A 12125-nucleotide genomic window follows, 5' to 3' on the forward strand; every position below is an offset into this window, starting at 1 on the left:
GAGTGTACTCCACATGACGGAATTACAGCAGCTTATTTCAAATACTTCAGTATTTTTACGCCAAAGAAACTCTGCAGAAAGAATTTGGGTTTAATAGCCCAGGTTCATTTATTTGCAATTAATTGTGTGTGTTTACAAGCAGGGTCATTAAATAACTAACTGGGAAAAAATGGTAGCAGAAAAAGCAAAGTTAGCTGTCACAGATAGATAGAGCTGGCATGCTATCTTTATTTATTATCTTTTCAATGCTCCAAAGCTTGGAATAATCAAGACATATGCTCTAAACTAGGGGCTTTCTCTAGTGCTTTGCCAAATCCGACAGCCTTCCCTTCCTCTGTACCGCTACATTCATGTGCCTGCTTCTCCTCCCTCTGGTCCTCTGAGTATCTTTTTTTTTTCTCATAAATGCTTAATGGTCATTGAGTGTCGTATTCTTTTCTTTTTTTTGTTTGATTTATTTTTTTAGTGTTTTTTTTTTTGTCAGTTGGTTGCTTCTTTGTTTGTTTTGTTTTTAATTTCTTCTTCCAGAGATCATGACATGAAAAAAAAATCATGACAAATGACTCCTTCAGCCTAAACTACTTTTTTTTCCCCGAATTCACCCTGCCTTGAAGTGGAGGTTCTTAGGAATGCATCTCCAGTTAAACTCACTAGATAGTGACTTCTCTGGTATTTATGGTGTATGGTGGAGTTTTAGTTTTGTTTCCTGAAGTTATGTTCCACTCCATTTGTCTCCTTGGTTTACCTCAGTTTGACATCTGTTACTGGCGCTGATAGATCTGTCCAGCCCCTTCCTTTTCTTTTTCCTGGAGTTTTCTATGGTTATTTGCTCCTTAGCTTGAGGACTTCTGCCTAAACTAGTGCTCAAACTATAGGCAGAAGAGGCTAAGGAATTACTTTTTCCACGCAGTCCCGGACAGATTTAGAGACAAGGTAAAGCAGACAAATCGGTCATTTCTTCTCCTACTTGAATTGCGTATTACTGAAAAACGATTAAATGTGTGTGTTCTTTTACTAGGGACTGAATGATCCCTACATTCCCTAGTCATAAGACTAGTAACAGTAGCTTCTGAATGAGATTTTTCATATAAAACTTGTGTACAATTAAATAAAATGTTTAGCAGTATGAAGCAGTGGAACAGAGGACAAAAGTATGTAATTGTTTTACTTTCAACTCTTGCAAGGAATATGAAAATGTTCGTGAGCAGCATGAGGTAGTGAAACAAATGCGAGAACAAGCCAAGGAGGAGCTGAAGAATCTAAAAGAACAGCAGTCCCCACTGACAAAAAAAATCCAAGAAACTGAAGAATCTTTTAAGAGTCTGGATATGAAAATAAGACATAAGGTAGGTATTTTAAGTCCTCAGTTAACATATGTAATATTTCATGTGCTCTGTGTTCAGTTTTTAAACTGTAAAGCTATAACCTCTTTATTGTGACATAATTACAGAATCAACTAGGTTGAAACAGACCTTTCAGATTGAGTCAAACTGTTACCCCAGGACTGCCAAGGCCATCTCTAAACCATGTCACTAAGGGCCTCATTTTCATGAATTTTGAACACTTCCCAGGATGGTGATTCCACCACTTGTCTAGGAAGCCTGTTCCAGTGCCTGACCACCATTTCAGTGAAGAACTCTTTCCTAATATCCAGCCTAAACCTCCGCTGGCACAGCTTGTGGCCGTTACTTCTTTAATGGCATTTGGACAGAGTGGACTCTGTGGTGCAATTCTTTTAACAGTACTTGACAGTATAAAGCAGTGTATTGTGGTTGTAACTTGAAAACCATGAAGGCTATTACAGTTGTTAATTGTTCTGTAAGGGTGGTATAGCTAAATATAATTGAGAATATAATGATTATTTAAAAATTTAATTTAAAACACTTCCTTACAAGTGTCCTCATTTTGAGGGCTTTCAGGATTGTTTTCTGAATATTTTGCACCAGTTTCCTGAGAAAAAGCTTTCTCTTCAGAATGCCTGCCCAAGGTCTTTGGAGAGAGCAGCACAGAATCGGTACTGCATAGCATTCAGCTGCAAGATCAAGATCTATTGTTCCATGTTGCCTTCATGCAAATAGCTGTAGTGAGGGTCTTAATTTTTTGTGCATCTTTGAGGCTATGGGAGGAAAAAGTTCCACGTTTTTAATTCTTGATGCATCTTAGCACTTTCAGTATGACTCAGTTTGTAGAAAGACATTTCTTCCAGCAAGAGTGCTGTGTGTGTTTATTTCCGTGTCTGCACTGGCATTTGCTTACAGTCCTTCCATTCTTTTGCAGCATTCCAGTATTATGCTTGCACTGTTTTCAGCCTTGAGGGATCAGGGAAAGAGGAGTTAAGTTCATAGAGAAATCATAGTACAATTCCACTGTGTTCAGGACTCAGCTGTACAAGTGTGTAGGCAACCTGACAGAAGACCGCTTTGAGCAAGGGATGGGACTGGGTGATGCTCAGAAGTCCTTTCTGACCTTTATTATTCTACAACCCTGTAGAAGCTGAGAAGGATAAAGACAGAGTAGAGACATGGGTGCCTAGGTGTGAGCCAACAAGCTGTCAGGCTTTGCAGCATAGGATATACCTTTAGCACAAGGCATTTCAGAACTAGTATGGTTTGACAAGTTGTTTTGGCTGTCCTGTGCCTAAGAATTTGTGCCTTTCTTGCTCTGCTCTTTCCTGGTAAAGCTGGTTTTGGCAAAAGAACATTTTGTAAGTGTTATGATCTAAATGTATCATTTTTATTAAAATTGAGAATGGAGTTATTTTACTCCATGGAGGTTAGGTTAGCAGACTTTAAGTATCTGTCATGCCTGAATTTGCAGATCTGTAGTTAAATGGCTGTGAACAGTTCATAAGCCGTTATTCAGTTCGTCATGTTATAGGTGCAAGTAAGAATAAGAGGAAACAGGAAAGTATGACTTTGTCAATAAAATGTGGAATAAATGCTTAGTTATGCATATGCAGAATGTCCTGTAAAATATGACTGCATTTTACAAATATAATTGAATCTATGACTATCTAATTTAAATATCTCATCGTATGCAGGCTGCTGAAATCAAAGACATTTCTCAAAAATGTAAACAGAAACAAGATGCTTTGGACCTGAAAGATAAACAAGTAAGAGCCTTTATATTTTTTACTTTTTTGGTGTTTCTTTACTAATGTATTAATTCAGTACTAGGTATAGCTGCATTCAGATGGAATGTTACTTCTTGAACTCTGCAATAAAACACAGATATGTGAGGAGTTTGTCAGCTCTTCTGTTAACGGAGTGGGAAATCCCTCTGAACAGGCTGCAAGTGCTTGCATGCTTCACTCCCTCCAGTACACAATCTTTAAAACAGCTGTTAATCAAATAGGTAAGGGACAGGTGTATACTACATAAAATGAGTTGCCTTGATGCCACAAACTTAGGACAGACAGTGTGTGTATGAATATTATGTATTTATATATATACATATATATGTAGGTTTCTTTGAAAACCTACAGCCCTTACAGTACAGTATTGTACTCAGTATTAAACATGTTTCCAGATGTTCTAAGAGGCTGGGGTTATTGCTACTGTTAAGTGTATAAGTCCAGCATTTCAGCATTTTTGAAAAAGAAAATGCAAAGGTATGTTCTGAAACAGTTACAGCACTTCCGAGCACTCGGTCAAAAAAATGTATAAATTAAATGTGTACATGTGCAGAGTCATGCTGCACACTGTATTTGTGCTATAAATTTTATGCAGTCTTTAGCTTTCAAGCATGTTAAGCAAGATCTTGAGCTTAAAACTTCTGCTTTTGTAAAAATATGAGAAATTCAAAAATTACTTTAAAGGCTTGATTGTTTTTTGCTTAAGTGCTCATAAGAAATCCTGCCAGTTCTTCAACTCTCAGGGGCTATTAGAACTATAATATACTCTTAACAGTTTTAGTGCATGGCTACATTAGATTTTAATACCAGTCGCACAGATATGACAGATACCTTAAACCACGACAGTTATTTGTCACAGGTTTGTATACCAAACTCCTGTAATGTTGGAAATAACTCAAAATTCTTAGATTGAAGAAATTCATCAATGTCTGAGAATGAAAAAGGATGAAGAAATGGACAGAAAGAAGAAAATACAGAACACTCACAAGATGATAGAGGAGTGGAAGAATGAGCTCAATACAATGGCAGGCTGTGAGGATCTTCAGCCACAAACTGATGCAATTAATAATGACCTGAAAAAGTTACAAGAAGAAAGGGCAGTTATTGATAGTGATATCACCGATCTAACAGCAGATAAAATGAACCAAGAGAGGGAAAAGAAGAGTAAGTTATTTGGAATTTTTGTTTGTTTGGTTTTTGTTTGTTTTTTGTTTTTTTTTGTGACTGTACAGAGTCTACTTGTCTTGCTGTAGTGAAATAATTTGGGGCATTTACCTAAAGTACAGCTGTCCTCTTGTCTGTTATCAATTTTACTAAAAGTAACAGAAACTGCTTTCAAAATAGAGTAAGAGGATGGCAATTGTGGCAATTGACCTTAAAACTACCCTTCTGAACATTAATTTCTTCTGGATACTGCTTTGCCAGTTTGATCTTTTTTTTGTTATTAAGTGAAGGTGTCTGTGGTTAGTACAAAAAAACGTATTTATCCCAAACCTGAAGCAAAAAGGGCAATTTGCTTTGAAGATGCAGTGTTTAAAATTGTCTGTCTGGCATTCTAGTAGCTACTGATGCCGCTTTTATCCTTTCTATATTAACTTGAACTGACTTTAATTGTAGCAAATTGCTTTATACTAGCCTAGGATTTGCAATCAGTTCTTTCTAAGAAATAAAAATTGTAGCCTTGCAGGTAGGCAGTGTATATGTATTCTTGGTGAGTATAGTACATTTGCACATACTGATGTGTATGGCACTTAATGTCATAGAATCCAAGCAGAAGCTGAGGCACTGAGAGACCAAGTCACCAAGGGAAGGAGACATATTTTGAGCAGCACAGAAAGTATCCAATATGTGTTTCTTCTGAATAGCAAATGTTTTCTCAAGTGTTCTGTTGTCACACATCGTGTTCTCTGCAAGTATCAAATAACATTCAGAGACTTCATGTTGCTAGTCACTCTCCCTCTTTAGTCTTGAGGCGTTTCTGGTTTTAAATATAAAGCTAGAACAAGTTTTTGATATTTTTAGGACTGAATTCATGCATTTTTAGTGTGCTACACATTTCATTATCTTTCAGGTAAGTCTTCATTATATTTTAGATTTTAAGCTTTAAATAATTCTTAAGATTTCTTTAGAATAAACAAAAACTTGATTGGGAAAAGAAACTCTGAATTCTTAGGCTCCCCTAACCAGCTTACTGCTGGAGTAACAGAGTCAGTAAACACTGGAAAATGCTTGTTAGAAAGTGTGCTTGCTGTGGACTCAAGAAACTGCCTTAAATTACAGGAATAATTGATCGCCTTGGACAACTTAATAATGTAATGAATATGAAGGAAGAGAATCTTAAAGGGAAATTCAGAGACACGCATTCTGCTCTTATGTGGCTAAGAGAGAATAAAGACAAGTTTCAAAAAAGAGTTTGTGAACCCATGATGCTTGAAGTAAGAAACTTTATTTGCATATCACTCTAACCAGTTAATATTTAGGTTTTTTATGCCTCGCAAGAGTTCAAGAATGACTTCAAGACTTTCAAGACACATCTTGAAGCGAGCTGCTGATTACATGCTGGATACATTAGCATGGCAAACTATTTGTAATTTCAATTACATAGGTAGTAATACTCAACATTGAGTTCCTCCCTCCCTAAGGAGCAGTCCTTTATTAAGGTGCCTATTGCAGATTTCCACTAAGGTGCATCCAGTCATTTAGACTTAAGTAATTCTTATGTACTGCTTAAATGAAGCAGGAGTACTTACATTTTAATATCTCCTGCTATAGCACAACCTTCTCGGCAATGGTTACAATGTGTCACTGTGGTTCTCAGGTGTGTTTGTGGTTTGCTTTGTACACCCAGCTATGAACACAGAAATATGTGACCTATTGCTAGTTTTGTGTTTTGGTTCAAGAGATGCTGTAGTAGCTGGGAATAGCATGGCTAAATTTTCAGAGAGGCTGTTGGCTTTCTAGTGCATTCTTCCACCATTATCTCAGCCACTTGCAGTGGCCCTCCAGGCAATGTGAAGAGGGTGAGAAACTCCAGCACACTCCTCCTCTTCCTCAGAATTGCAATTTTAAGAGTATATTGCTACAATTTAAATTAAATTGAATGTTGAATATTTTTATGCCAATTCTTATACTTTGTGCATGTGCTAGAACTATTCCAGATTACTTTTCTTGATTATAAAATGCCAAATATTTCCTGTTATTACCAGGAAATTATTTTACAAATGCCTTGTTAGTCTGCCTTTGCTTTTACTTTAAGGCCTCATTAACCTCTGTGTCATCCACTAATGCCCAACTTTTGTTTGAGATGTTGTAAGTTGGTCTCAGGTACATACAAACTGTAGCTTTAAAATTGCTAGTAAAGTGTACATAGACTTTGATTAACTTCAGCATATTAAATTGTGTAGTTCTGTGTAATTTTGCCTCTGTCATGTATAGTGACATAATGTCTAATTACTAGAGAGAGATACTAAGGAATTGTAACATTTAATTCAGATATGAAAAACTTCATCTTAAAAGTGGAATTTTTTAAATTTATTTATTAAGAATTCAAAGATAATCCATCTGTGAATCTGTCTTTTTAGGACTTCATAATTCTGTAGTTGTATTTGGTGATGTTGACTATGTCCAAATGAAAGGGAACTGCATATAAATGATTTGTGGAGTGTGGTATTTTCTGGGGATTTTTCATTCCTTAGGTTAATCGTTTCTAAACAGTGAGATATACCTTCACTAGTACTGGTGCTGAACCACTAGAGAAGGTTGAGATGAGATGGTTGTGGCTGCAATTGTAAGGTAAGGGCAGTGCAGAAGAGGGAGAGATGGTATGCTGGAAACAGTGATAGCTCCAGGAATGCTGAAAAAGTATACAGATGGCTAAGAAACAAACACAGTGATGTATGAGTTACTGTAGGTTTCCTCCCAGTAGAACTGGATGCAGAAGGACAGGGAATAATGTCTTTTAAAACATTAAACGTTGTGTTTGGTTTTGTTAAACATAGGCTTGGATATCATCTGACTGCTTAAAATGTTTTGAGGGGGGTGTTAAGTCCAATTGTATTAAATAATTTTCTCATTAACTTTCTTTAACAGATCAATATGAAAGACAACAAACATGCTAAATATGTTGAAAATCATATTTCGGCCAATGACATGAGGGCTTTTGTTTTTGAGAATCAACAAGATATGGAAATGTTTCTTGTGGAGGCAAGTAGGCACCAATTTTAAAAACTGATTAAGTACTGTTGCAGGAGCCCTAAGCTTTGGAGTCTACCAATTAAGTCTGTACTTAACTAAGTTTTGATTGGCAAGGTGAACATAATAGCTAATACATAGTATTCAAAAGCTTTCTTCTGGAGTAAGATTTTTTTCAATTATTATTTATTTAAAGCCTAGACCAACTGGGGGAAAGCAGGAATATTAAGAACATACTTTTAGAAATAACTTCTGTCTTCCTTGACAAGGCAATAATCACTTTTGTACAAGAAAATGACAAAAGCAGAAAGATACACATTTAGTACGAAGCTTTTCCAATGCCTCCTAAGTTAGGAGGTGAGGGGACGTCTTTTGTGAGACTGCAATGGTCCAAGCAGCAAATCAAGCTTTTATTTTCTTAATATTGCTGTTTCTTGAAGCGATAAGGAGCTAGTTCCCTTTGAGATCCAGGCAGATGGTGCAGAAATAAAAAGCCACAAGATACGATATTAGCTGTCATATTACTTCCCAGCTGTTGTCTACAGCATTGTGTGATTAATGACAAACTGTCATGCAATTTTTGTAGACCTGTCTGCTCTTCAAAGAGGCTAGCCATTTTTATATATGTGAACAGTAGTGGTGATATCTGAGAACTTGCCTTTCCTCCATGGTTGTGGAACACAGTGCAAGGCGGCTTTAGACAGCTAAACTGGTCTTTCTGTATCCTCAATCTTTTCTACCCTGTGAGGACCAGGGTTTTCAGAGCCTCTGTACCCAGTGGTCTGACATTGTCTCTGCAAAATGGCCACACAGCCTGAAAGAGGGGGCATCCCTTATTACATACAGCTTGACATTTAGACTGAGCACCTGGCTGTGGATTTGTTTGATTGCTTTTGTTTTCTCCTGTATGTGGCATGTTCATGGAGAAACATTAACTGCACTTGGCTTTTAGAGAACTCAGCCATGCCTGAATGAGAGTGAATTTTTGTGAGCTTTTCAGCAGGTGGTCAGTTTAAAATAATTCCAGTTCTGTAATCAAGAAACAATACTTGATTTTCATATAGTGATTTTTTTCTAGTCTGTTTTACCAAATAATTAAATGTAATCTATATTTAGATGCGTGATCATCAGAAACTAAGAGTGAATGCTGTATGTGCACCTGCTGAATCATGTGCTGAAAACTTACCTTCGAGACCTATTGAAGAATTGCAGTATGTATCAGTCTGTATCAGTGGGGAGAGGTCTTAAATAGTGTTTTGGGGTTGTTACTATATATTAGAATTATCTATGCAAATAAGTTTTTCACCAGTTCAGTTCTGAGTTAGCAGGACTTCTTTCTTGACCCTTCAATAACTTAAGCTTGCTTATCTGCCAGCTCTTATTTCTGATGTATGTTGGGTTTTTTCTCCCTTTCAGCCGGTACGGATTTTTCTCATATTTACGAGAGTTATTTGATGCTCCTCATCCTGTGATGAGTTATCTTTGCTCCCAGTACCGTGTTCATGATGTCCCTGTGGGAACAGAGAAGACCAGAAGCATGATTGACAGGGTGAGATGTCCTAATTAGCACAAACATGCCTGTGGTCTAGAGTTTTTCTTTCAAAAATTCTCTTGCAAATTAATGTGGAGAAAGCAGAAAATTGCTTTAGCCTTATATCTGGCCTTTAGAGGTGAGAACAGTTCATCATACTCAAACATTGCAAGGCTTTTTTAACAAATCCAGTCCGTCTGATGCAGTACTTCATAAAAAGTTAAATATATCTTTTATTTGCAAGTTCAAATAAACTGTTCCAAGTCAGTTATGTGAAATTGTTTTATTGTAACTTCCACTTTAAGTGCCTGAGATTCTGGGCAAATTTTAATCCGACAGTTATTTGTACATGACAGTTTTGATCCGTTGTGTTTAACAAAACAATTAGAAGCTGCCTGGTTTTGATGGGTTTTTGGTATGGGTTTTTGGTTTTGGTTTTGTTTTTTTTTTTTATTAATGCATTATGATGTTCCTTCTCTGCAAATACAGTTGTATAGTTTCAGTCAGAGTTGCTGTAATAAGTAGTATATAAACTTTTTGGATTCACAGAAACAGGGTAGGAGCTCTGACCAGGAGCAATCTCTACATTAGTCTTTTATGGATTATTGCAAGCTGATCATTGCCGGGTTACAATGGAGTAACACACATGACAGTTTTCAGCTTAAATCCTCATTCACTTCTTTGTCTATGCTGGCCATCTGTTGTCTATCTTGTACAGAAAGTGAACTCTTCTTTGAACACAGAAATGCTTTGGGATCGCTGAGAGCAGCAAGAGTTGCTTTTTTGAGAAGCTCAGAGAGCAGGCTTTATGAACAGAGAACAGTTCCTGTTTTACTGGGAAAGCTGTTCCTCCTTCCTATATGCTGTGTTTCTGAGGCTCTAAGAATGAGAAAGAGGGAAGTAAAAGTAAAGGGAGTCCTACATGAAAAGCTCTTAACGTTTTTCTTTTCTAAGCATTTTTCTCTTTAAACTGCAGTTTTCATGGATTAAAATTATCATGATATATTAAATTTAGCATCTTTTTTTTTCTTTGCAAATGCTTGTTAACAACTCTTGTTAACAAGTCTTGATAACCTGAAGTTCTTTACTGTGGATTTTAGCTAGTTAATTTCTTGTTCTGAACGAGCATTGCCACAAATAATGCTTTTAACAAATTAATATTTTTGTATGTTTCTTTTAGGTCATACAAGAAACCAAACTTAGGCAGATATACACAGCAGAAGAAAAATATGTTGTTAAAATATCTGCTTATACAAACCTACCCCTCTCTACCAACACATTTGTGAGGGCAGCACAGTTTCTCACTAGTTCAGTGGATACAGATGAAAGGAGACAGTTGGAAAAGCAGCTACAGGTAGGGATTTCTTTGTGTGTTGTACATGATGTGAAGTACTATCCATTTTATTGTACAGTAAACATAGTCTACTTGAATGTGTTAATATGGTATGTTTGTAGTAAGAATGCTAGTGGTGTCCTTTTATTTCAGGATATCAATAATACATTAAAGACATTGGATGTGCGTTTGACTAAATCACTGGAGAAACAGAAGCATCTGGAACACAAGGACAACGAGCTCAGGCAGCAGAAGAAGGAAATCTTAGAGAAAGGAAACAGGAGGAGACAGCTGGAATCAAAAATTAGTGTGAAATATGATAGGTAAGAAACAAGCCATATTATCTGTGAAACATTAACAATTTTAATAACAAAGGTATTTGGCTTCCTCTTATTGCAGTGTGCTTTTATCTTTACAAAGTAACCAGTAGTTCAGCATCAGATACAGGTGGTAATCAAGACAAAAGGTGTTTAGAAGTGGAGATTAAGACAGTATTTGAGAAACCATGTAATAATGTTCCAAATGGTTTCCTGTAATAAAATCAAAGAAGTCCAGTAAGAGAGCATTTACATAAATATTGTCATAGTCTTGGTGGCACATGTCAAGATAATACTATAATGGGCATAAATGATACTAAGTAAGCATGTCAGGGATTGAGTTGGACCCTGACCGCATTATTTGTCTAAACGTATTTTCTGGTTTTGTGGGCCTCTGCAATTAGTTCTTCTGTTACTGTTTTGTCATAAGTGAGAACCTGGGCATGGTTCAAGATGTATTCCACTTAAGCTCACACTCCCAGAAGGCAGTGAAGGTGAGATTGCCTTAGGTTTTGCGCCCTCCCCTCCTTAACCCAGTCCCAGCAGACCTTGTAACCTCAAATACTCTATGTTTTTAGGCCACACTATTTTTCTGGAAGTTGGTGCTGATGCTTGTGTGCACAGCTCTTGCATTACTTACAGTGCATTAAACTGAAGAAGGGCTTTTCTTCCGTGAAGAGGGACCAGACTCAACTGCTGTATAGTCAGCAGTGTCCAGGTTGCTGTGGAAAAAAACCATCTTGAAACAGTGTGAATGTGAGTGCAGCTGCAAAGCCAAGTACTGCTTTCAGGTTTCTTACTAGGGATACATGTATTGTCATGGTGTTTAACTATAATACAAAATATGGTTTGGAGGCAGGAGGTGGACCCTTTGACTTAACGAACATCAGTTAAATCCTTCCCTTTGAAAAGAATAATTGCACTCTTTTAATTTTGAATCAGGGTAAGAATCGTGGCACAATTACAGACAAGGTTGTTACACATTTTCTTCTATAATGTGGATGTTTTTATGCAGAAATTATTTAAATAATCTGTACACTGAGCATAACTATTTTCAAATACTCATGTTTCTAATTGATATGATATCTGAATAAAGCTGGATATAATTTTGAAAGTAACACACAATGACAGAATCACTTAGTTTGGAAGGGGCTTCATATAGTCTGTAGTCTCAAAGCAATGCAACATTGAATTCAGACCAGGTTTTCAGGGCTGTATCCGACTGCATCTTGAAAGTCTCCATGGAGATTGTACAACCTGTTTGGACATCCTGTTTGACTGTTTGGTTGTCCTTATGGGGAAGAAGTTTCTGCTGGCATTGTCTGGATTTTTCTTATTTCAATTTATATCCACTGTCTGCCATCCTTCCACTGCACACCTCTTATAAGAGCCTGATTCTATCCTGTGAGTGGCTTCCTGGTGGGAAGGAGAGTGGGCGGCTGCTATTAGATGTCCTGAAGCTGTCACTTGTCCAGGGAGAACAAGCTGAGTGCTCTCATCCTTTTCTTGCAGGGCATGTGCTGTAGACCTTGACCATATTGGTTGCTTTCCAAATTTGTTCCAGTTGGTTGCGATTTGGGCAGGGGGATAAACTAGGTGCAGTGCTGAACAGGGAAGAAA

The 12125-nt window shown here is 37.0% G+C and overlaps 1 protein-coding gene across 2 annotated transcripts in view; it reads left to right on the forward strand.

Moving 5' to 3' along the window:
- SMC5 (structural maintenance of chromosomes 5) overlaps positions 1-12125 on the forward strand; it is a 45361-nt gene that overhangs the window by 13399 nt on the left and 19837 nt on the right. The window contains exons 7-15 of one of the 2 annotated variants that reach the window (XM_057402155.1): positions 1185-1346; positions 3041-3112; positions 4042-4297; positions 5414-5568; positions 7223-7336; positions 8441-8535; positions 8741-8873; positions 10036-10209; positions 10342-10511. In XM_057402155.1, coding sequence (XP_057258138.1) covers positions 1185-1346; positions 3041-3112; positions 4042-4297; positions 5414-5568; positions 7223-7336; positions 8441-8535; positions 8741-8873; positions 10036-10209; positions 10342-10511 — 1331 coding nt within the window. The remainder of the gene's footprint in view (positions 1-1184; positions 1347-3040; positions 3113-4041; positions 4298-5413; positions 5569-7222; positions 7337-8440; positions 8536-8740; positions 8874-10035; positions 10210-10341; positions 10512-12125) is intronic. The other variant, XM_057402156.1, reaches the window with a different exon arrangement.

Source organism: Pezoporus wallicus, unplaced genomic scaffold (genome assembly GCF_028554395.1).
Source record: "Pezoporus wallicus isolate ANWC-B61680 ecotype Strahan unplaced genomic scaffold, APGP_CSIRO_Pwel_v1 contig_6275, whole genome shotgun sequence".
Classification (NCBI taxonomy): domain Eukaryota; kingdom Metazoa; phylum Chordata; class Aves; order Psittaciformes; family Psittacidae; genus Pezoporus; species Pezoporus wallicus.